Genomic DNA, 25,413 nt, shown 5'->3' with positions numbered 1-25,413 from the left:
AGCGTGGCTGTGTTCCAACCAAACTTTATTTATGGACACACGGATTTGAACTTCTTTTACTTCTCTCCTGAAATAATGAAATAATACGACTCTTTGCCATTAAAAAATCCTTTCGAAACATAAAAAAGCATTATTAACTCCCAGGCCACGTGAAGAGTGGCGTGTGGCCCGTGGACCCCAGTCGGCGGCCCCCTTCTCGGGAACACTTGTTCTCTGACTTGGATGCTCATCGAAATCAGCTGGGAAGTTTTTTTTTTTTTTTTTTTGTCCTTAAGAAGGTAAAACCTCTGATTCCCAAGTCTCAGCCCCAGAAATTCTGATTTAATGGGTCTGTGGTGAAGTCTGGGCACCCGGGCTTTAAAATGCTCTAATATGCAGCAGAATTTGAAGACTTCTGTGCTATTGTGCTTTTTTTTTTATAAGATCTTTTTCTTTAAAGATTTTATTTATTCATGAGAGAGAGAGGCAGAGACACAGGCAGAGGGAGAAGCAGGCTCCACGCAGGGAGCCCGACGCAGGACTCGATCCGGGGACTCCAGGATCACACCCTGGGCCGAAGGCAGGCGCTAAACTGCTGAGCCCCCCAGGGATCCCCACTACCGTGTTTTTAAAACAGAGTTTAAGGTTTTGGTTTTCTTTTTAATTTAACTTTAGATCTTACAAGGACTGCCCGTGTGCCCCGAGGGTGGAGGGTGTCGCCGTTGGCGCTACTGATGCTCTGTGTCCTGCATCCCTGCGTGTGCGCGTGCGCGGCGGCAGCGTGGCTTCAGCGCCATCCCTGGCGTCTACCTGCAGCACGGCGACACTGTGCTCCCGCGTGTGGGACCCCGAGCGTCTCCACGCGCTGCCGGCATCCCCAGGGGGGCAAAGGCATCCCCGTTTGAACGCCGCTGATCTAAACCACGTCTCGTTTGCTGTCGCTGGCACCTTGGTTGCCAGGCCCCCCCGGTGAGAGAGACCCTGCTTAGGGCCCTTCAGAGCCTGGGAGGCCTGCGGCTGCTGCTGGTGCCTTTTGTTTCTCTTAAGTAGGGTCCTGTCTGCCTGTATTTTCCTGTTGCCTCTTGCTTCAAAGTTGCAAACCTTGGTTGCGTCCCTTCTTTTTAATTTTTCGCCTCATTGGAAACCAGTAAAGTAGCAAGGGAGGCCGAGTTTAGAGGGCACGGAGGGTGTGTGTGAGGCAGAGGGCGCGCGTGTGCCTGTTTCTCTCTCTCTCCCTCTCCCTCTCCCTCTCTCTCCCTCTTTCCCTGGGGAAGAATCCGAGCCCTTGTTCCTGCCGTCCGTCCTTCTGAGCCAGCACTAAATCTGCAGCCAGGCCCACAGACAGCTCGGGGCAGATCACTGGGCTGTTATGAACTCAGCCATGGCAACGGCCATCCGCGAGCCCGAGGACAAAACGCGTTTTATTCTGTTGTTCTGCACAAAAGGTTCTAGAGATGCTGGAGACAACATGGCCATTGAGAGTTACAGGCACTGATGCGTATTTTTTCTCCCTACTATGTGGTTTATATTTAAACCGTCTTAGGCCAAGGCACACTGGACTTTTTGTGTGAATCCAAATTTGAGAACCCCTCTAGCCAGAGGCGGGCTGAATGAAGGCTTAAGACATTATTGACCTAACCGAGGTTGGGGGTTTTGGTGAGAGGGCCTGACAAGGCCTGGTAAAATGTGCTTAGAAACCCCAGCGTGATTTCCTTTTGCTGTCTACACGAGTAGATCACAGTCGTCAAAGAATGCTTTCTTGCCTTTTCGGGTTCATGTTAACCAGCGTCACTGCTCGTTTGACGCTCGGGAGCACCGAGCCTGTGCATTTCTGGGCCGCTCCAAGGAGAGCACCCACCTCCCTGGCTCCACCGACTTACACCGACACTGCTGACACCTGGCACCGCCTCTGGATTTGAAGACCTTAGCCCTGCCTGTGACTCTTCAGGGGGCGGGGGGTGACAGCCAGAGTCCCAGACCCAGGTCCTTCACAGAGGCACTCTGAGCCGCCCGCGGGAGGTGGGGGGACTGCGGGCCTGGCTTTCTCAGGCCTACCCCGGTGGGGCACCGCGGCGTCTCTGCCAACACTTCTGAGGTGAGCGGTACTTGTTGGCTCGCAGAAAGCACTCCACTCGTGCTCTTTTCAAGACAGCTGAACAACTTGGAACATTTTGTTTTTCTTCATTGCAGACCCTGGCACCTGCCATGCATTTGATTGGCAAGAGGCTAGAGTGTCATGGCCAAGCCCAGTGGGCTGCCTCTTAGGGAGAAAACCCCAGACACGGGTTGAGCACAAAAGCAGGGCCTTGAAAGAGAGTCAGGTTGCACCCCTCAGGACTGGGAAGATGGGCGATGGGGACCATTGGCTTGCAGTGGGCTTCTCAGACTCTCCTGGGCACAAATCACATAGGGGCTTGTGAACATGCAGACCTTGATGCAGCTGACACGGGCTGGGGCCCAGGAGCGTGCATTGCTCCCAGGCTCCCTGGTGGAGTTGCTGTTGGTCATCCAAGGGCCATGCTTGGTGAAGGAAAGGGTCTGAATCCCTTTCAGCTGATAAATGGTCCCCTCATCCCCCTCATCCCCTCATGTCTTGTCTTGGCCTCTGCAAGTTCTCGTTGCCGTCCAACAGAAGCCGACAGCATCCAACCGTAGCTCTTCAGAGCTACAGACCCGGGAATCCACTTGCCCACCAGAAAGCTTCCCTTGAGATGACATCCAATCTCTTCAAACTCAGCATGTCTACAACTGAACTCATCTTTGTTCTCAAGGCCCAGCCTTCTTCTGGTCAACCCTAGCTCAAGGAAGAGCACAACACCCATCCAGTTATACGTGCCAGACGTTCAGCAGCCCTCCTTGGCACTCACCAGTCCATCCCAGCCTCACCAGCAGATCCGTACCAAGTTGTGCCTGTCTGACATCTTAAATGTCCCTCGGACCCATCCATTCCTTCTGCTTCTACTGCCTGTGTCCTGGTCCAGGCTCCTGTCCTCTTTCTCCTGAATTATGATGCTGGGTCCCTTCTCCCGTCCACGTCCACTCTGTTCCTGTCACAGCAGCTGGGCTGATCCTATGCAACCCGGTCTGCTCCCTGTAGATATCCATGCTCCGCAGCCTCACCTGGTTCTGAGGATAAAGTCCAGAATCTTCAACGAGGCCTAGAAAGCCCTCAGCAGTCAAGCTCCGATAGACCCCTCCTGCCTGCCTTCCCCTGCCCTCCCTCCACTCCGTGCTCTGGCTTCTTCCATGCCTGGCAACGCACCTTGTTCTTTTCCACCACAGAACTTGCATTCGTGCTCTCCTGCTTCCTGGAACACCCTCCCTCACCCATCCTTCTCTCCCTTTACCAGGTGAATTCACATCCATCCTTCGTGTTTAAGCTCTGGACGCCGTCCCGCGCCCCACCCCAAGCCTCAGTGAATCCCCACTGTTGCCCTTCTGGCACTTCTGAAGTAAAACCATTTGGCTCATGTGCCTTTCCCCCGTAGACCGTAAACTCTGTGAGAGCGTGCATCGTGCCCACCTTCGCCCAGCACCGAGTCCCCAGCACCCAGCCTGGTGCGTGGGACCTCGGAGACACTTGGGGAGCCCTGACTATGGGTTAATGGAGTGAAATGGAATCAGTAAATGGACAGCTGCCCCCTCCCGCCCAGTGCTGTCACCTGCACCCTTATTTGTTACTCCGTTTAACCGATGCCTTCAATTAGACAAGGCCTTTAGGGACCCCAGGGACTTACGGGGAGGAGTTCCTCTCGTCGGAGCGGGGCTGAGCCGGGCCTTCACATGAACCTGTGCTCACTGCTGCTGCGAAATGCGTCTTGGGTCATCTGATCTTGATTCTTTGGTTCTGCTGAGCGTTCATTTTAATAATTGACTTGGAAGCCGCGGGCCGTTCTTCATGGCCTGACGTCTCCTATCTTGCAGACCATCGTTTCATAGGTTTGGTCCAGTTTTTCAGCTGTTGTAGGCCGGAGAATAAATCAGGTCCCCGTTACTCCATCTTGGCCCCAGGCCAGGAATCCTCTCGCGGAGCTAGATTTTTATTGTGCTGGAGTTTGGCTGGTAATAAAAGAAAACAGGTGCAACAGACGCCGTAAAGAGCTTGTGTGATTCTTTAGGGGAGTGGTGCTTCAATTTGAGCATATGTGAGAAGCCCCCCGAAGGCTTGTTAAACGCAGATTACTGGGTCCACCCCCAGAGTTTCTGATGCAGTCGCTCTGGGGTGGGATGTGAGAATTTGCATTTTTAGTATGTTGAGAGGTGCTGCTGGTCCTGGGAGCACACGCTGAGCGCCAGGGCTTCCCAGCCTGAGTCTGCAGGTCTTGTAAAAGCGGTGAATGTTTCAAGCTTTGCAAGCCCTGCGCTCCCCGTCCTGGCTACCCAACCATGCCACGGTAGGGCACATGTAGCCACAATTTGTAAACGAAGGGGCACAACCGTGTTCCAATAAAACTTTATTTACAAAACCACGGGCCGTAATTTTGCAGACCCCTGGTTTAGGAGAACTTTGAGCCTTGGCCCACGGTTGAGAGAATGGGAGGTTATTCCTCCCTTCCAGAGTGAAGGGAGAAGTCATTCTTTCCGGCACATGGCTAGTGTCTTTACAGAGTTGGGACACCGTGCCCAGGATGATAGGGCAGGCAATGTCTGCCTTTCTCGGCCGTATTTCTGTCTAACCCTACGAAATGAAACAGAATGCTACTGTGGGCATATCAAGTCAAAAGATCCCGTCCTCCCACATGCATATACTCAAAACTGGCTCCCAGAGTTGCAGGCCCCTTGCGAAATGAAAATTGGAAAACCCCTGGTCAAAAATGCTGAAGAATGTCAAGGTGGCAAGAACAGAGCACTAAACCAAGCACAGGGCCCCGTGAGACCACAGGTCACATGCCTGTGAGGCTGGCTTGAGCACATGTCACCATCACGGCCTCCTCTGCCACATACATGCCTGCCTGTCTCTCCAGTGAGAAATGCTGTGAACGCGAGGACGCTAACAGTATTGATATCCGTGGTTAGAAAGCCTACTTATAGTCCGTTTGGGTTTCTCTGGGACAAATGTGTGGCATAAGACCAAAGTGCCCAGTGTTTAGCGATACCTTACACACTTGGAGAGAGAGAGCTTCTAGACGGACATGGAAGGTCCAGCGGGGGGGTGATCGGATAGTCCCCACACATGCAGTTTTCACCCTGCAGATAACTGGCCGGCCAGAGCAGAATATGCTCTGCATCCAGCGGTATTGTTTTCTGTACATTCTTCCTGGGTTGTGTTCCAGAAGCTTCTACTCACACTGGCCAGCAGGGTCCGTGAGAGTTTTGTCTGCGCGTGTGGAGCAGCGATGTCCTATGTGGTGGCTTCTGTTCTGTGGGAACCAGTTCCTACAGCCCCAAATAAAATCATTGGCTGAAGACCTAGGAGCTCTGGCATGTGCTGAGAGTGTGCTTCTGGCAGGGCTCCCCCAAATCCTGCAGTCCCTGCTTTCCCCTGCTGTTATAAAACTAGACCCACGGCAGGGGGTATCTGGAGTCCTTGAGAGAGAGAAATCGGAGGGGAACTGGGGCCTTCCTCTGGTGGTAAATCTAGGACTGAATGGCATCGTTCTTCTAACCCCACTTGTCTTTCTGAGCCAGGGAGCAGCTGTGATCGTTCCTTTGAAAGCAGCAGAATGCTCTAACCCTTTGGATGAAAGACTGTTTTGAAGTGGCAGCTGGGGATTTGGAAGGCTGAGTTCTGTCGTTAAAGGGCAGGCGCGCCGCGCCACCCCACCTCACCCTCGCCCGCCTCGACGAGGAAGGATGTGGGTTTGCTAGAATGCGTGTGCAACAGAAACACGCAGGAAGCAGTGAGCATCCGATCAGACGGTGCATCCGGGCCAGCGTGTCAGCTGTGTACATATCCTGCATCCTAGGTCTTTCTGTAGAAAGCCCTTCCCGACCCCTCCGGAATACGAATTTCTTCCCTCCCGTCCTCCCCCACATCCCCCCGGCCCCCCAGCGGTCTCTAACTTGGCCCTCGTCACCCTGTACTTTAATAATTCTGTTACTCGCCTGCCTGCAGCTTCAGCTGATGTCCCAGAAGGCGAAGACGACGTCTCCTTTCGTATTCGTCTCCCCCATGCCAGGCACGGTACTTAGCGCCCTGTAGGTCTTCAAAAAGCACTGGATTCACGAAATCCAAAGTCAGGCTCCAAAGAACCCAGCTCACTGTATAGAAAATAGAGTAAGCGGCAAGTCAGAAATGGGTCTTCGAAAGCAGTGTTCTGTGATGATAGAAGGTTCTCTGCTGACCGTCCGGTCGCCACTAGCTCCCGCGGCTTGGAGCGTGGGCAATCTGGCTGGCACACCCGAGGAGCGCAGATTGCTTTTTTGTTGGCTGCTCTGCTCTGCTCTGCAGAGGTGCCACACACCTCTGTCCGGTGAGGACCAGCTGTCACTGCATCAGCCAGGGAAGCAGGGGCTCGTCTTGCCCCTCACACACCGTGCAGGCTGAGAAGGGGCAGAGGGCGGACGACAGCACGCACCAGGGCTGCCCCCCGCTCCCTGTGTAGCGGGACACGAGGCCGACGGCTGTGGTTTCTCTGGCTCTGGGAGCCTGGAGAGAAGTCGGACTCTGAGTCGCCTTCTTCTCCCCTCAGTTCCCAGGACGCCGTATGACAGAGCGAGATGGAGCCAAGCCCGTCGTCCTTGCTCCCAAAGCTCAAGAACCCAAAGCCCCGAAGGGTCAGCCGTGAACTTGAACCGTATGGCGCACTGGGCCCCACGGTCCCGTAGTTTCAGAAATCCATTCCACGGAGGTTGCTCTTCCTGACAACAGCCTTCTTTTGAAATCAAAGCAAAGCACACTTTCTTAGGAAGCCTCGACCTGTTTTATTTTCCAGTGAACTGAAGAGAAACCTGGTGGTGCGAGTTTACAGCCATGGGGGCGGGGGCAGCCAAATGCTACTTTCGAGGGGGTTGCTCCTCAAAATGGGGAAGCCCACCTCCAGCGCTTTAGGCCGGGTCGTCATTCCGTCTCCTGTAAAGAGCATTTAGGGGGAGGAATCAGCTGGCGGAATGTGTTTGCTTTGAGGTAATGAGCTGCTCTCCATCGCCGTTACGCAGCAGAGTGGACTGCGGGTTCGATTCCCTGGCAGGCCTGGATGATACAAACAGGCGCGGGAGGTCAGGACAGGTGCCCACATTACCCCGAGGCCACCCCTGCTTTCACTGACACACCAAGGGGAGAACTTTCTGGTCATTTCCAGTAAAGGTTTATTTTAAAAATGAAGAAAAATCATCTTCCTAAGATGAATAGTGAACTGTGGCTCTTTCTTCATTTCACTTCATGGACGCTCATTTTGTCTTTTTTGTTTGTTTTTTTGTTTTTTTCTTTTCCTTTTCCTTCAAGTACTTAAATGTCACCCACCAGTTCTGGATTCTTACTGTGAACACACATTGGGGAAGGAGGCAGGTGGAAGCGGTGGGAGGCGGTGGAGGAGGAATAATGATATACTGCGCTGGGGAGATCCTGCTGTTAGAAAGTTGGGCATTTGATGCTGACCTGAATGAAACTTGAATGGACCCACTTGAGTGCATGTTAGTGACTTTGTACTTGTAGGGACCAAAGTAGCCATCACCTGTCCAAAATGACCATGTTGATATTTTTCTGAACGCAGCAACAGTGTAATTACTGTATCTGCTTCTTCTGGTTGCCCAGGAGGTCAGAGGCTGGGAGAAAGCCACTGGCTGCTACAGAAATAGAGGTACTTGAAACCCCCGAAGGTTGAGGTTGGGGGGTCATGATTTTCCACGCTACTGCAGCTTCACTGCTGTCTTGTCCTTTGTCAGTGGCACGATGGGTCCTCGCTGTCACTCGAGCAGCCCTCCACCCTGCCGGCCCCAGGTCAGCGAGGAAGCCCTCGAGTTGTGACTCATTCCCTATTTGTCAGTTGGTTGCTCTGCTACTCCCCCGGAGGAAATGCAGCTGCGATCCCTCTTGGGAGTCCCAGGGTCCTCCCCACAGAATGTGAGCCGAGCCAGCTACCCACCCCCCCTCCCCGGCCCTCGGCATGTCCAGCTAACACAGAGCATGAGAGGGGCGATGGCAAGGGAGAGTCCTCCCTGCGAAGGTGTGGTGTGGATGAAGACGGAGACCTCTTGCCCGTAACCACTGCGTTTTCTCTCCTTTGGGTCCAGGCTGCTTTGAATGCTGCATCAAGTGTCTGGGAGGAGTCCCCTATGCCTCTCTGGTGGCCACCATCCTCTGCTTCTCCGGGGTCGCCTTGTTCTGTGGCTGTGGGCACGTGGCCCTCGCGGGCACCGTGGCGATTCTTGAGCAGCACTTCTCCACCAACGCCAGTGACCATGCTTTGCTGAGTGAGGTGTAAGTACCTGCTTCCCTGTAAAAAGATATTTAAGATGCGACCACCCTGTAATGTTTTCAGAACGAGGAGTGAGCTCTCCTTGCAGGAAAGGGGGGCCTTCTGTTAAAGCTTACTTGGATGCAGATAGAAAACAGCTCACAAGAGGAGGACGGAAAGGGCTGAGAAGGCTGTGTTTGGCCCCAGGGGCATCCAGGGCAGGTCTCACCTGGGCACTAGAGGTGCCCACGTAGGATGCCCCACCTCTAGGTCTGCCCGAGCAGGGTTCTTTTTTAAGCTTTTGTTTACTTATTCATGAGACACACAGAGGTGGAGGAGCAGGCTCCCTATGGGGACCCTGATGCAGGACTCAATCCCAGGATCACAGCCTGAACCAAAGGCAGGTGTTCAACCACTGAGCCACCCAGGCGTCCCTCAAGCAGGTTGTTACTTCTGGAGATGAACAAAACCTACCTCGTGCGGCCTCCAGCGTAGAAAAGGGGACATTTCAGGGCTTTAGCCCCAGCTGTTCCTTCCAGAATTCCTGGAATTTTCAGGGGAGGCACAGCAGCTCTACGCAGAGATTCTTGTCACTGTGCAAGCTCAGCAGCAACGCCTTCCTTTCCTCCACATACTCCCCTTTCCCTGACTACCGGACTGAAAAAGGCACGGATGAATTTTTATTGAACAGTACTGGGATGATGTTCGAAGAGTCCTTAGGGAATTTTATTCATCTGTTCACAAATGACGTCCAAAGGATGCGCCGGGGTGGGGAGGTTAGGAAGAGGATCAGCCAGGACGAGGGACTCGCTGAGGGCCAACGATGAGTAAGGAAATAGCTATGAAGACGGAACCTGGGCAAGGTGTACTGATGTAACTAGCTAGGGATTTTGATCAGTGGCTCTTAAACTTCCAGGAAGCTTACCGGAATCCCCGTGCCCAGGCTTGCCTCGAATAAGGAGAGCATCCGTGCAGAGCTGACTCGTGGCAGAAGCCGAGTGCTCACGTAGGGGTTCCATCAGAGGAACATTCGCCACTGGGCCTGGGGTGGGAGGCATGTTGCTGTGGCGGACAGGACGTGTCATCCTTCGGGTTCTCCCGCTGGCTCAGCCACTAACTGTGCACCGTGGAGGAGGAGCCTACCTTCTCGTGCCTGTGTTTACTCACATGCAAAATTAGGGACACGGGGGACTATTGAAAGATGACAATCAGGCTGCTGCCCCCTGACCAAGCAGACTTCTCCCTTGCCTGGGAACGTTGTTCATCTCAGCCCTGGGCCCACGTCAGAAGAAAGGCCCAAGTTGCTTGCTGTAGGGTGGGCAGGGATGCCTGCCCGGAGTGCCCCATAAGCCCAGCACAGCCATTAGTGGGGTAGAGATGTCACAGGACATCACTCACCCTCACGTCTTCCCTCCAGAAGCTGAAAACGTCTTCTCTTTGCGTTGTGGTAAATGTCATTTCTCTGGACCTTGTCTTCCTTTCCCCAGAATACAGCTGATGCAGTATGTCATCTACGGGATCGCGTCCTTCTTCTTCCTGTATGGGATCATTCTGTTGGCGGAAGGCTTCTACACCACGAGTGCGGTGAAGGAGCTGCATGGCGAGTTTAAAACAACTGCCTGTGGCCGATGCATCAGCGGGATGGTGAGTCCGAACCTGATGTCTGACGCTCAACCAGAGCCACACCTCTGGCTCTTTCTTTGTATCTGGTGAAAGCTAGGAGATCATCAGGCATGGATGGAGAGTCCACGACACAAATGTCATTCTAACTTGGAGTTGGGAGTGTGAAAAAGCCAACTTGTTATTATTAATAAATGAGAGCCTCTGGCTGGAGTACTAAGCATTTCCCTTACGAATATACAGGCAGTAAGAGCGCCGAGAGTTTTCAGATAGAAAGTTCTCACTGTGAAAGGAGGTAACTTCCATATTGTCTCTGTGCCCCCTTGCATTTGTCTTTGAATATGGATTGTGGCCCTAGAGACTATATACCATGGTAAATTGTCACAGTCCTTCTGGAAGTACCAAGCGTTTTTTTCTACTAAGCATGGGCGGGGGGTGGATTTTGCTAGTCACTGTGGGTGTGCAAAGATGAAAACACAGGCTCTTGTCCTCAAGAAGCTCATAGCCAAATCCAGCCCTTGGGCCAAATCTGGTCTGCCATCTGTTTCTGTACAGCCCATGAGCTAAGAATGGCTTTTTATCCTTAAATTTTTGGGGACAATTATACACGGAAATGAAATGAAATTCACGTCTGGGTGACCATAGTTGTACTGGCCCCCGGCCACATCCATTAGTTGGTGCGCACCATGTGTGGCTGCTTCGGCCTCTACCAGCAGAGCTGAATGGTTGGGACAGAGTCGGTGTGCGGCCTGCAGGGCCTCCGCTGTTCCCCGTCTGGCCCTCTGCAGACATTTGCCGACCTCTGGTCTAGGGGAGGACACGGCTTAAGAGCTCATTAAAAGACCTGGCTTCTCAAGTCCTGCATCACAAAAGGAAACTGGCGGTTGAGAGGCCGGGGGAGAAGAGGCATGTGTGGAGTCTGATTTGGGGCACGTTGAATTTGAGTGTACAATGGTATGTTCACGTCAAAAAAAGTCTCCCGAGCGGCTGGCTGCGTTGGTCTGGCACCGGACAGGGCAGTCAGATGTACAGAGAACAGTTTGCGAGTCGAGGGAGCAGCACTGGCACGGAGGGGGAGACCCCCGGCTGGCTGATGGAGGCTCCTGGCCCTCGGCACAGGCGGGGCTTTCTGCTGTCCCCCAGGAGAGCACCAACAGTCTGGCCTAAGGGCCGGGCGAGCCCAGCGGCATCACAACCGTCCTTACGGGAGGCCCGCAGCTTGCCGTGCGCTTCTGGGACAGCGCGCAGTAGGTTGCCCAAGGTAGGCGCCCCCTTAGCCCGGGGCACGTGTCCGTGGCAGCTGCTCACCCCGGGAAGGATGCTCGGTCCTAAAGAAGCTGCTTCCCTGTGTGGCCCTTGGTTCCTGTGACGTTGTGGAGTCCTTTCGCTAATGGCCTGGGAACAGGACCACAGGCGGCTGCCAGTGGCAGCGGGGCCCGGGCCGAGAGGCTCCAAAGCCGCGCACAGTAAGGAGGGCGGTGGGGCGGGCTGGGGGGAAGAGGAACCAGCATGAGCAGGGCAGAGGCCCAGCTGGAACAGAAGGGTCTAGTGACGAAGGACGGAAGCGGCGCTGCTCGGGAGGGATGGGGACCAGACCAGGAAAGGCCTCGAGTGCCAGGCTAGGAATAAAAGCGCCAGCGATGAACAGGGAGTGCTAGCATCCCACACACGAAGGAGGCATGGAGGGGGGTGCGGGGGGCCCGCGGGGGTGGGCGGTGGAGAGCTCAGCGAGGCTCCGGTAGCAGAGAACGGGGACACGGTCAGGGTGGGCCGAGCTGGCCGCTAGGACCAGGACAGGGGACTGAGCACGAGAGGACAGAACGTGTGCTGCCCGTGTTCGACCGCCACGGGGGGCCGTGTGGGGAGACACCCACTGGGCCGGAAATGACAGAGACTCGCGGTGGGCATGAACGAGGTGACACCGAGGCGTGTGGAGGACAGAGCCCTGGGGCACGGTGCGGTCTACCGGCAAGACCAAAGAGGCGGCTTTGTGGGGACCTAAGGAGAGACAGCCAGAGATGCGAGGACTGTCGTGGGGCTCAAGGAAGTGGGTGCAAATCATTTGACAGAGCCTCGGGTCCTATCTCCATGTCACTCTTGCTATGGATGCCCACCTCCCAGTCATCTGAGCCCGTGGGGTATGGCAAGTGGCACCTGGGCCTGGCAGCTCTTACCTGGTGAGCTCTGGAAATTTCTCAGGCAGCCCCTCTGGCTCTGCCCGCCCCCTGGCAGGCTGTCGCACTGCCTGTCCTATGTTCCATCAGGGGCTGGGCCCGTCCTTCATTCCTGCAGCACAACACAGACCAACCTGTAACCATGACAGGCTGAGGGCAGGGCTGCCAGAGGCGATGCTGGAGGCCAGGGGCTCGACTGGCCCGCGCCCCCCCCCCACTACCCTGGGGCTTTGCTGCGCCCTGGTACTCTTCCCTATCAGCAAGGCCCTATTCTGAATCACAGTTCCAGTCTGCCCTAGCCATTGGCACAGAAGCTGTGTGGGCCCAGGTGGCATCATTTCAGCTCACTGGAATGACTGTGTGTGTGCACACAGTGGGAGGGGGGTCAGAATCGTGCAGTGGGGCTTTCGGCCTGCACTGGGCCCCTTTTGGATCTATTTGCCTAATCTGTGCCCACGTGCTGGAAGGAAAACGTGCGTGCACACCCATCCATATGTGTACGTGTGCACACAGTGCTCCACGCACACATCCTCTCCAGAGTCGAGGTTAAGAAAACTAAAAGAAACTACCTCCAGAAGTGAAGGCTGCCACTCCCTTGTTCTTCAGTGATCAGAACCCCTCCAATTCCATACCCCTTATTGGATTGTCATTTCAATTCGGCCTTAATTTTTAAGGTGAAGTTCACAGAACAAGGGAGTAAATGAGTTTAAAACTCACCGTGCAAACTATATCTAAGAAAAAAATGTGATGACCATACAACTCAGGGGAGTGCTTACTTTTGGGAGAAGGAAGTGACTGTAGGAGGAAAAAAGGAGCCTAGGGGAAAGAGTAACAAAGTGTGTATGGAGGGGGAGCTTCGGGCAGCTTCCCCCCTCACTTATACCAAGTTTCAGAAATCAAGGGGTCCAATTTCTCCCGGCACGCAGGGCACATCTGCCTGGTGTTTAACATTTTAGGGATGGAGTATTCGTGAAGTCATTACATAGGGCGGCCAGGGGGCTGAGGTGGCCCTAATGCCTTGGCAGCCCATGTAAGCAAACTGCAACCTAAGCCAAAGTCGATGCACTAGAATCCCAGAAAATGAAACTTAAGAGCCACCAATCATAAACAGCCAAGTGGGCTTTCCCAAATAAGGCAGTTAAGCTTAAGTTACAGCTGGTTACATAGCGTCCTAGCTCTGCCACGTCTGCTCTATCAAAACCTCTCCCCAGGCTCGAGTCACTGGGGCGCCTCCAACTACTTAAACAGGTGCTGCTGTCCCATTGAAATGGATGTATGCCCAAATCTTCAAATTTCATAAACAATTTTAACATGCCTCAGTTTACCTTTTAGCAGGTGTTAAATGGAGGGATGGTAGAGCGTGCCAGGAGGGTGGGAGAGCACGTGGTGCGTGGTGGCTGGGTGGGAGAGCACATGGGCCTGTGCACAGAGCAGTTCTCGTAGACAAGGCACGAGTGTGCACAGGCGCTTCTGGACCATTGTGTCACGCTCGCAGGCCGCCCTGCCAACCAGCACAGCTCACTTTTACCTGTCTTACACGTTCAGTTTTATTTAAGCTCTGTTCCAAAAAGCTAAAAGGCCACTATTGGTACCTTGAACATGGGTTTTCTTGATACAGGTAGACCTCGCTTCACAGCTATTGTGTTTTTTACAGATCGAAGGCTTGTGGCAATCCTGTGTTAAGCAGGTCTAGTGGCGCCATTTTTCCAAAAGTATTTGTCCGTTTTATGTCTGTCACATCTTGGTAATTCTTAGAGTATTTCAGACTTTTTCATTATTCTACTTGTGGTGAGCTTTGAGTTGTTATTGTCAGTGCTTTGGGGTGCCACAAACTGCATGCATATAGGATGCATGCTCCACCCACTGGCCAGCGTCCCCATCCTCCTCTTCCAGCCTTCCTATTCCCTGAGACACAAAGGTATTGAAGTGAGGCCCGTTAATAACCCTACATGGCCTCTTAAGTGTTCAGGGGAAAGGAAGAGTCGCAGATCTCTCGCTTTCAGCCAAAGGCCAGAGATGACCAAGCTTAGTGAGGAACGTATGTCGAGAGCCCAGACAGGCCGAAAGCTAGGCCTCTTGTGCCAAACAGCCAGGTAGTGAACGCACAACTGGTAAAAAAGTGTAACGGCCTTATTGCTGACATGGAGACAGTTGTGCTCTGGGCAGATCAAAGCAGCCAGAACATTCCTTTAAGTCCAAGCCTACTCCAGAGCAAGGCCCTACCTCTCTTTAATGGTATGAAGGCCGAGAGAGGTGAGGAAGCTGCCAAGCAAGAGATGGAAGCTCACAAGATTGGTTTGTGAGGTTTGAGGAATGAACCAGATTCTGTAACCTCAAAGTGCAAGGGGAAGCAGCAAGTGACCCAGAAGAAGATCTAGCTCAGGTGACTACAGAAGGTGGCTACGCTGGACAGATTTTCCATGTAGATGAAACACTTGTATGTTGGAAGGAGAGGGCATCTAGGACTTTCATAGCTGGAGAGGAGAAGTCGATGCCTGGCTTCAAAGTTCCAGGGGACAGGCTGACTCTCTTATGAGTAGCTGGTGACTAAAAGGGCTATTGCTAAAGCAGCAGCTGCACTGGAGAGGATGGAGTCCAAATTCTGAAAGAAGTTCTGTGGGTAAAATGCTGTCGAACCAGCAGTGCATGCTACAGAGAAATCCTGAGCGAAAGGAAGAGTCATTTGATACAGCAAACTTCACTGTTGTCTTAAGAAATTGCCACAGCCCCCAGGGCCCTGATCAGACCGCAGCCAGCATCAAGCAAAGACCATCAAGACGACTGACTCACTGAAAGCTCAGAAGAGGGTTAGCATTTGTTAGCAACAAAGTATATTTTCTGGAAGGTCTGTCTGCACCATGTCCTTTTCAGGCCTGCTGCTGTTGCACACTTTATAGACTATGTTATAAATATAACTTTTCCGTGCACTGGGAAACCAGAAAATGAACGTGACTCACCTTACTGTGATGGTCTGGAACCAAACTGCAGTATCTTAGAGGAATCACTGTACGTGCAAGGGGATCATTGAACAGACCTGCCTTGGGACATGGTAGGAATTGGGGGGGTGACAGGGAGGTCTGATGACAGCTGGGGGAAACATGCTGAGGACAGAAAGATATGGGAGGTGTAGAAGCTCCATGAGTTCTGCCCCCAAGGACAGCAAAACTGCCCTGGGTTCACGAGCAGGCCTGGTGCTCAGGGCCCCTTTATGGGACGCTGCTGCGGGACTTGGGGGGGGGGGTCACTAAGGAAGCTACTCTGAATGCCTAAGGCCCCCCCAGACAGGCACAGGGGGTGCTCTCCACTGCCCAGTCCCCCACCCCGCGCCTGCCCTTTGGAGCCCTGACAACCGTTGGAAGGCAATTTCTTTGTGGCATTATTAAAGAGAAAGTATTCTTTTGAAGGGTGGGTGAGAAAAAGAAGCTTACTCTGGAGTTGCCTGTCCATAAGCACGGGGGCAACAGGAGCCAGCCTGAAACTGCTGAAATCTGCTGCTTTGAATATCTTTAGAAATGCAAATGCTTCTGAAAGTATAAATGCCCTTGAACTAAAAGAAGAAGTGAGTGACTTCTGCTGTTTGGGGTGGAGGGGGGGGACCAGCAGGCGGTGGTAGCCTGTGTGAGCCTGTCCCCACCCTCCCACCCTCCCACCCCCTGCCCCATGGCAGACCTGCTAATCCTCCAGCTAGTTCCTGCAGTATGGAAAGTTAGACCGAGTTTTCAGGTCCTCAGCACTGCCTGGGAAAAAAAAAAAAAGCCAAATTAGAATTCCAAGGCATCGCCCACAAGCTCTGTGGGTGCACGTTCTGAAAATACGAATACCATGACATGACGTTTTTGGAACAGCCTTGCAAAGTTCTCTGAAAACTGGTAGTCAAGGCAGGTTAGGAAGTAAAGCTGAGCACTAGGCGTATGTTCTCGCTGAAAGTGGCCGAGGCCACATGTCGAGGAGCACGAGGAAGAGCCGCTATGCGTGCGGAGCTGCTCTAGAGGAAAAAATTAGAGGGAGATGGGAATTTTATCTTACGCTGTGTGTGATGCTTGCATCCAGGGCTATTTTAAACTGTTGATAAAGGTTCCAATATCTGATGCTTTTAGTGATTTCACTGGATCATGAAGTCCTTTTGAGAATGGGCTTCTCGTAGCCCTTGTTGCCATGCTCCCCGTACATTGTGTAAAATAAAGGCAAGTTTTGAGAAACTGAGATGAGGTTAAAATTCAGTGGCCTGGGAAAGCGTCCTGGCACTCTAGCATGGTAAGCAGCCATCGCTAGTTGGCTCTGCAGCCTTGGACAAGGGAGATCACCTCTCGGGGTCTTGTGTCCTTGTTAGTTTAAAAGAGGGACCTGAAAAGTCTCGGAAACGTTCTCCGTCGTCTAGCTGTGGAGAGCATGAGCCCCCTGCCCCAGCCCACACTTCCCTCTCCTTTGTCCCTTTGCCTGTCACTCCAGTGGCCCAGGCGGTGCCGAATGCATCCCACGGGCCCAGTATCCGGCTAGGGCTGCCATGAGCACTCCTCCCCAGGGGATGCACGCTGCCCCCCCCTCAGTGATGTTCCTTTCTTCCTTTCTCCTTCTCATTTTCCACTCAGTTCGTGTTCCTCACCTATGTGCTGGGAGTGGCCTGGCTGGGCGTGTTCGGTTTCTCTGCGGTACCCGTGTTCATGTTCTACAACATATGGTCAACTTGTGAAGTCATCAAGTCCCCCCAGACCAATGGCACAGCTGGTGTGGAGCAGATCTGCGTGGATATCCGGCAGTACGGTATGGTCTCCCTGTACTCGCCCAACGGACTCCTGTCCCCTAGCATCGTGGATAGGTTTCACACACTCTTTTGGAATAGTACATACTTACAATGTTGGCTGTTTTCTGGAGGGAAACATCACTCAGGCTCTTAGTCGTCATAGAAATTTTTGTTGTAGGTTCAAGTTAAGTATGCAGTAAATGAGACTTTTTGAACTCTGTTATAAAGAAGCTGTGCCTTCTAATCAGACTTCTGGACATCAAAGGATTACAGACTTTTTTTCAATTTCTTTTCAGTTTGATACCATTCAACTTTTTATCCAAAATATGGTATATGCACAGTAGTCCAATTAATTTCCATGTCCCACTCTTCAAATTCGGTCTTTAAAAATGACCAACTGCTTAAACTTCATCTGTACTGGAAAACACAACAAAATCCAGACATCTTTTAAAGTCATCAGACTGAATTCTATAAAAGCCAACTGTTGGAAACCCCTTTAAACCTATTTTCTAATGAATGAGATACTCACAGCAGGCAGCTAAGGTTGCTTCATTTGGACAAGTCACAGAGGGGGCCATTGCTCCTGCTGTCAATTAAATCGAAGGCAGCCTCCTAAGTAAGAAGTTTAATTAGTGCTTCTAGCCAAGATGCTAGGGAGTCCTGTTCCTGGCAAAAACAGCGAGGCGGGGAAAAAGAACTTTTCATTAAAATGGAAGACAAGATTTCTGGAGAGAGAGGACTATTTCATTTGTGCTTCTTGTTTTTCCCATGGGGCTTGGCTTCAGCATCTTCTCTTACAACATAATGAGAAACTTGCCCAGAACTGCCCTGTGGAGTACTGTTTTCTCATAAAGACCAAGGTTCAGCCACATTGGTCTTTCTGATGGTTTGAAAACAGAGTATAGGGATCCCTGGGTGGCGCAGTGGTTTAGCGCCTGCCTTTGGCCCAGGGCGCGATCCTGGAGACCCAGGATCGAATCCCACGTTGGGCTCCCGGTGCATGGAGCCTGCTTCTCCCTCTGCCTGTGTCTTTGCCTCTCTCTCTCTCTCTCTCTGTGTGACTATCATAAATAAATAAAAATTTAAAAAAAAAAAAAAAAAAAAAAAAAAAATGAAAACAGAGTATAAAGATGACTTTTAAAGTATTTGTAAATAAATCTCTAGATGTATACCGTTTCCTTAAAGTATTTTCACTAAAAACTTCTGGTCATCAGTGGTCCTATTTTTAAGTCTTCTATATTCGAAATCACTGGTTTCACTGACAGTGTGGGGACTTGTCATTTCCCATTCTCCTAAAGCATGAAGACTTTCTCTTCGCCCCTGGCAAGGATGGAAAGGATAAGGAACTTCTTAAAGAAACCCTTCCATACCTCTAGGAGAAGAGTAGCTTGAGCTGTGTTTAATACTTAAAAGCACACACCTCCCAAGTGGCAGCACAAAGAACAGCAACCTAGTGGGCCATGGCATGACAGAGAGGAATCCGGGTTCTGGTGGGAGACACAGGGTAGAAGAATGGAATCCACAGGGTTTCCCTTTTTTTGAATTTCCAATTGGATTTTCAATCCCAAAGTGTTTCCAATACAACTGTAAAATACAATGAAAATGAATAGAAGTCATATAAAATCCAGATTACATAATTAATGACCTTGAAACTTTGGGTATAGACTCTCAATTTCAGGACTTTCATAGGAAGTCCATGGACCGGGAAGTGCTTTATGGGGTCGGTTGTCCTACAACTGTTTAACTATAGTTCATAAATTCATAGTAGGGAAAACCACTTTGAAAATCAACGTTTGCAAATATGAGGTCAACTAAACAAAACAACCTGATTTGTTTTCCCTACAAATTCTAAGTCTACTAATCCAACTATGGACTAGTAGACTTTGTTCTTGTCCTACTGTCCAAGGAGGACTTCTTATTGATTCTAAAAACCCTGGTCCACAGAGGGCAGACCTGTCAAGTGTTGATGAAGAACAACAACAACATGTGTGATTACAGTGTAACTGAAACCCGAAGTGGTGAGGCCTACTGGGAACATGGGGCCCTGCAGTGTATATGAACTAATAACTAACATTCTATTGGGATTTACTCCACAGGTATCATTCCTTGGAATGCTTTCCCAGGGAAAATATGTGGCTCTGCCCTCGAGAACATCTGCAACACCAATGAGGTAAACCCTTCTTCTGTCAGGGCCTGGACATGGTCACTTGGCAAAGCAGGCTGAGGAAAGGGCTCTCCCGGGTAGAAAGAGCAGGAGATGGTGCAAATGCTAGTAAGGAAAGCTCTTTAAGATCAAACGGTCTGTAGTACCCATTTTTTACTTAGAAAATGTCCTTTTCACATGGTCTACCTCGTTCAGGAAGGATCCTGAGCACTCAGAGAGCTTTCTCTTTGGGCAGTAATTTGGAGTGATCCTAATCCTGTACATCTGAAAATATGTGTAGATTCTTCTCTTTCACCTTCACATAGTGGGACATTTATCACAGAACAAATGCAAACTAATTTGCATCGAAAAGATCCCCTTGAATTTGTATATAAGCCCAATTTCCATAAATCTAGTCACAATTGATCATTGCTTCACTATTTCTCATTCACTCTAACCCACTTTGGTTTAAAATCAGACCTTAGAATATCCTTTAGGCATCGGTTTATAACTGTTTATAAAAGAACATTCTTAGTGGGAGCTTACATATTTAAGAGAATCCTAGCATGCTTTTGGGAAGCAGTGAGTTACTGAAATGATGATCCCCTTCCTCTCGTTAGCCAGCTTGTATATCCATACTAGGGCCTGGCTCCAAGCAGGGGCTCCCAAAGGTGGCTGCCCAGTGCAGTCAGCCAGGAGAATTATACTCACAGCTGAGACCCAGCCTCCAGATACTCGGATTTAGGTGGTCTAGGGTACAGCCTGGGCATCAGAAAGTTTTAGAAGCTCTTCCACCCAGTGGTGGCATTGTACAGCTGGGGAGTGCACCCAGGCATCCTGCCTGGTGGCAGCTCTTTAAAAAAAAAAGAAAACAGGTGGAGGCCCTTTCCTTGCATATACAATGCTCACATCGTGCCCTGTTCTTTCCTAGTTCTACATGTCCTATCACCTGTTCATTGTGGCCTGTGCCGGAGCTGGTGCCACCGTCATTGCCCTGGTGAGTAACGGCCCCAGGACTGGCCTCGTCAAGCTCCCTCCCTCGAGGCTCTAATGCCAGATTTCCCTTCCAGCAGTACAACTCGGGGACGCAGCCTTGCTTACATCTCACCTGGGTAGACTTACCCCACATCTAGAGTGCAGGCAGTACTAGGTGCCTGTCCTGGCACAGATTAGAGGTAGTGGAATTTGGATCGTGTTGAAAGAGGAGAGGGTCGCAGTAGCTGAGCTACCAGTTAATCAGGCTGGGCCCAGTGCATGGGTGCATATTTACCCCTGCCTTTTAGGACTTCAGTCCCGGAGAGATGTTCACGTGAGGCATTACCCATCTCTTTGCCAAGAAATCTTATTTTCCAACTGGAAAACTACATACATACCTAGACGGTTGATCTTGTTCTGTAAAGTCTCCTCAAATACTGAGCTACTGTTCCCAGGGGAAAACACGGGGTTCATTTTCTGCCAGGCCCTGGGCACAACATTTTTGTCAAACTTGTCAACACATAACTTTGTTTTATGTGTTTCTGTTGAAAGACATCCTATTTAGTATATACCGCTGCTTTATTATTAACAAACTCCTGGCCAGCGGCCCCAGGGGCCCTACCTGAATGAAGCTTGCGCAGCACCCCTAAGCCTTCCTGCTCTCTACAGACTTTCGAGAGCACTTCATTCAGCACTACGGTTGGGGAGCATGTAAAGAGCAAAATCACAAAAATGCAAAAACCCCAGAGCACCAACTAGACTGCAGCAAGGTTGCCCGTTTACAGGCTGAAACGGGAAAGCAGAGTGTGTTGCCTTGGCCGACCACAGCCGGGAGCCTAAACCTTTCCAGTCCTCTGAGTGCCCACCAGTGACCGTAACCGTGCCACAAGCAGGCATGGCAGCATGTAGGGAAGTGGGCACACAGGGAGGCTGCAGATACTGAGGCTCAGCTGTACGCAGCCCCAGGTTTTGGTATGTGTGTCTATGCATGTACAGCTGGAAGCAGGTGGGCTCCGTTTGTGATTTCAAGACATCCACAATCCGTAGACCATGAGGGAAAGGGCAGATGCCCTTGGAAAGAGAGTCGTTCCTTTCTAGCCCCTGCAAGGAATGGCCTGTCTCACCACAGTGGCCACCTATTCTCTTGCTGAGGGACGGGCAGGAAGGGGACTCACTGCTGCCGAGGCGGCGGTTTGGGGAAGACCAGGGGACACAGGGCCTCGAGGTTCGTGGTGCAGGCTACTGACCCAGCTCTCTCCTTCTTTCAACACCTCCAAGTCTTCTTAAGAAGCAGACTGAGGGCAGAGGCTAGGAGTGGCAGTGTGTGTGTGTGTGTGTGTGTGTGTGTGTGTGTGTGTGTGTGTGAAGTGCGGAGCTTGTGTGCCATGGACGAAGCCCTTCTGTGTGATTATAAATGGGAGAGAAGCACCGCCCTGGGCCCTGAGCAGGCTCCAGCCCTCACTGCCTGTATCTTACTGTCCTGTTTTGTTCTCTTCCACCAGCTGATCTACATGATGGCTACTACCTATAACTATGCCGTTTTGAAGTTTAAGAGTCGGGAAGATTGCTGCACTAAATTCTAAATTGCTTAAGGCCAACCAGGAGCTTTAGAGAGCTCTACTCGGTAGCCCGAAATCTCACTGACACCCCAGACTAAAGCTGAGTCTAGGTCGCTGCAGTTTTGTGACAGTAATTTGTAAATAGCTTTAGTCCACTCATTTTGCTTTGTAGATTAATAAGATGACTTACCCTGAGTGAATTACAAAATGATGAGTTCTGGCTATTTCCATGTTGTGAAAACGATTCAGTTATGTACTGACATTGGTGAGCATCCGTTAAAAAATAACTTTCTTGAACTTTGAGCGGTATCTCTAAATGAAGTGTTAAAACTTTGTAACACCTGCCTTGTCCGTTACTTTTGCTTGCTTGATAACCAATACCAGTGCTGGAGAGCAGATGGCAGAGAGATGTTTTCATCTGGATTTTGTTTTCTTAGACTCTGGGGAAAAAAAGGCAAACATATTTTAAATTTGACTAAAAATTGTTTTCGGATTACGTGGCTCACTACCAAATAAATGCCCCTCCAAGTAGGCCGCTAGCTAGAGGACAATGTGAAGAAAAATAAAGGGCACCCAGTTGTTCTCTATGAGACCAGGATCTGAATGTGGGACATGTGTTCTCTCGGCACAACACAGTCCTCCTTTCAGAGCCACACCATCCGTAACCTTGCGTTGTCGCTTTTTGGTGCGGAGTCCCTGATTCCTCAGAGCCAGGTCTCCGACCGCACACGTCAGGTTTTAAGGGAAACGGAAATTGTGCCCGGATCTGAAAGTCTCAAATATGTTGAAAAGGAAATATGAGGAACTGGAGATGTAGATTTTGCAGGAAAGATGAGGAAAATAAGCAGGAAAGAAGTGTTGGAACATCAACTGTAAAGAAGAAGGATTTGTACATTTTCTGAAATGCACTAATGGCAGTTAGAGAACAAAAACTGGAGTTTCACTACTAGAAATGTGTTAACACAGACTGTGTGCTTTGCTTAGAGTTCTTAAAGTTGTGGTCTTGACATTCACGTAATTTTGCCATGTTAAATACATGGTTTATGTTCGTTACTCAAAATAAGTATTACTCACTTCTATACCTTTGGGGAACTGATTTTTATCCACAGAGAGGAAAGATCTTTGCACCACACTGATTTTAAAAGAAGCACACAGTGTGTTTCTGAACGTCTGCGTTAGTTAAAATTACTCCCAAAATGGTAAAAAACAAAAACAAAAAAACATCCTCTCCTATTTCATTTTTGCTTTTTCTTAACAATAACTTTGGCCATTTTTTTCAGTTCATTATGTTTGTATACTAACTTTTCTTCAGCCTTTTTACTCTTAAGCATACTAGTAGAGCATGCTTCCAGTATCTGATGGCTCTGACAGCAGAACGAGTATTAATACAGAATAACCCTCTCTCCCTTTTGACAGTAAAGACCGTCTAATCTGCCTAGCAGCTTGCTTTGCCTTCTGACATGCTCACTAGCCATCATGCTCACCCTTCTTTTCCAGATCCACTTCCTCATGATACTGTCTTCTAACTGGGCTTACTTAAAGGATGCAAGCAAAATGCAGGCTTACCAGGATATCAAAGCAAAGGAAGAACAGGAACTGCAAGATATCCAGTCTCGGTCAAAAGAACAACTCAATTCTTACACATAAATGTTTGCCAGAGTGTTACGGCCGACGAATTTACAGCTCTGACAACTCATCAGACAGCTGCTCTGCAGTACAGATGTGTACCCCACCAAACAAACAAATGTAGAAGTACAAACACTTCACTGTCTGTCTCAAGCTGCTGGGATGTATTTCTAGGAAAACATTCCAGTAGGTCAATCTTTTTCTTTAGAGCAGATATTGGAGGTTTCATGTTAGCCATTTTAAAAGGCAACACTTTGACAAAATGATTGTTGATCTTTCTGAAATTTGTGGCATGTTCACGTTTATTGGTAGAGCGATCCTACCAAGAGGGGCGATGGGAATATGGCATACTCCTTGAGAGGGACTGAGGATGTGCCAGCTTCAAGGAATGTGACCATCAATTCACATATGCCATCCGTCCTCAAGTAAATTTACCTATACAGGGAATAAAATGGAATGGGGGGGGTGGGGGTTCCATTTCTGACAGCTGACATTTATTAAACTTTGGCTCAAAGATCATGTGATTCTTAACAATTGGCTTTTTAAAAAATTAACTGACTTCTCTGTTCTTTAAGTCCAGGACACATTAGTCTCCTGATCCAATCAGAAATCTATTTTTCAATAATGCTAAAAGGAGCTACTATAAATCTACTACACCTACCATTGAAGAAGCTGGATTCTGACTCATTGACAAGCTTTCCAAAATCAATTTTACAATAGATTTCCTTGAATAAAATGGCCCAGTTGTCATTCTTCTTCCTGGGAAATAAATGTCAGCTCTGCCTTAATAAGTATTTGTTTTAAATTTCTAAGAACTTATTTTACAACAGGAGACCCAAAATCCTTCATAGACTTTTGTTCCACAAATGTTTTTCTTAATTAAGAAGTGTTACCTTATTAAAATGACCACCATTCTAAACCATTTTTATGTGGTCTGAATAGCAAGTTTACAGTTTCGTACCAACTATCTAAAAACCTAATTTACAAATAGACCACAGACCTCCTCCTACTTTTATAGACTTGAATACTTAAGTAATTTAAATTAGAGTTGGTTGGTATTTATTTCATTTTTTAAATCTAAATCTTTCCTGGAATAATACAAGTTCAATGTTCAGCAAAAAACACCTGCTTGAGTTTAAGCCATTTTCAAAAGAAACTTGCCTTCTAAATCATTGTGTTCCAGAACATTAAGTGATTTTAGGTATTGGGTATTAGTGATGGTAAACTTTGTGTTGTTCTTTATGAAATGATACATATAACTGTTGGGTGCATCAGTGCTTTTTAAAAGGGGCTGCATAATATAGGGTTAACTATGTATATTCATGTTAAGAATTAACTTGTGGTTTGGCTGTTTCCTGGATTTTAAAACATATACATGTGCAGAAATGTATTAAAATGAAAGGAAGCATACCTTTATCAAGATGCTATTAAAATTGAACATCAAGTATAATATTTCATTTGGATTCTTTTTGTTGTTGTTAATGCCTAAAAATGCCTATTTGGATCTTCACCTTTTTTTTTTTTTTTTAATTGGGAGAAGCTCTCTTCTGTGTAGAACAGTTGTTCCAGAATAGCTTGTTTTGTTTTCCTGTTGCATGACAGACTTAAATATTTTTTTCCAGCAGTGGAGGTGCTGTTAGAGTCCAGTGTTCTAGAAGAGGCAGTGTCTCAAGCCTAATTTTACTTTTCTAATTCTGGTAGCTATTACCAGGAATTTCTGAAAGTTTTGTTTAAGTAGTCTAATATTTTTTATGTAAAGAGCATTAAATTTTGCTATGTATAAATTTTTGTAACCTAACAGTGAATCAATATTTTCTATCAGTGCCAAGGGCTTCCTGTAGTTCTATTCAAGTGTTACAATAAATATTTGTAGATAATAGTCATTACTTGTGTATGCTTATTTTAAAGATCTATTTAGGTGGAAATAGTTGTGGATGTACTAAGAGTAATGCAATAAAAGTATAGCTTCACTCACTTGCCTTTTTACCATACATAAATACTATCTTTCTCTGTCTGCAGTATGGTGTCATTTTTAAATAGTATGCATTATCAAGACCTCACGTGTGGATGGAAATCGTGTTTATGAGAGAATGCTACCGACCTCTCTATAGTTCTGTGAAGTATAGAAATTTTCTGACTAGTATCAACAAATGTGAAAACAAGTATACATATGGGATGAACACAACCCTTAAGTTTGGGGAAAGTAAAAACAAGGTTGATTCTTCCTGGGGATCTGTGTACCACTGGCTCTTTTACAAAC

General features: G+C 49.3%; 1 protein-coding gene across 13 annotated transcripts in view; it reads left to right on the top strand.

The window, feature by feature from the left end:
• The window catches only part of GPM6B (glycoprotein M6B), a 161,103-nt gene extending 135,932 nt beyond the window's left edge, over nucleotides 1–25,171 (top strand). For 7 of the 13 annotated variants that reach the window (XM_072744048.1, XM_072744047.1, XM_025986704.2 and 4 more), the window contains 6 exons: nucleotides 8,152–8,338; nucleotides 9,803–9,959; nucleotides 16,699–16,870; nucleotides 18,947–19,020; nucleotides 19,925–19,990; nucleotides 21,471–25,171. In XM_072744048.1, coding sequence (XP_072600149.1) covers nucleotides 8,152–8,338; nucleotides 9,803–9,959; nucleotides 16,699–16,870; nucleotides 18,947–19,020; nucleotides 19,925–19,990; nucleotides 21,471–21,551 — 737 coding nt within the window. In that variant the 3' untranslated portion in view covers nucleotides 21,552–25,171. The remainder of the gene's footprint in view (nucleotides 1–8,151; nucleotides 8,339–9,802; nucleotides 9,960–16,698; nucleotides 16,871–18,946; nucleotides 19,021–19,924; nucleotides 19,991–21,470) is intronic. The other 6 variants (XM_072744049.1, XM_025986706.2, XM_025986703.2 and 3 more) reach the window with 1 other exon arrangement.
• The last annotated feature ends 242 nt before the right edge of the window (nucleotides 25,172–25,413 follow it).

Source organism: Vulpes vulpes, chromosome X (genome assembly GCF_048418805.1).
Source record: "Vulpes vulpes isolate BD-2025 chromosome X, VulVul3, whole genome shotgun sequence".
Lineage (NCBI taxonomy): Eukaryota > Metazoa > Chordata > Mammalia > Carnivora > Canidae > Vulpes > Vulpes vulpes.
This window is presented reverse-complemented; position numbering and strand designations above follow the sequence as displayed.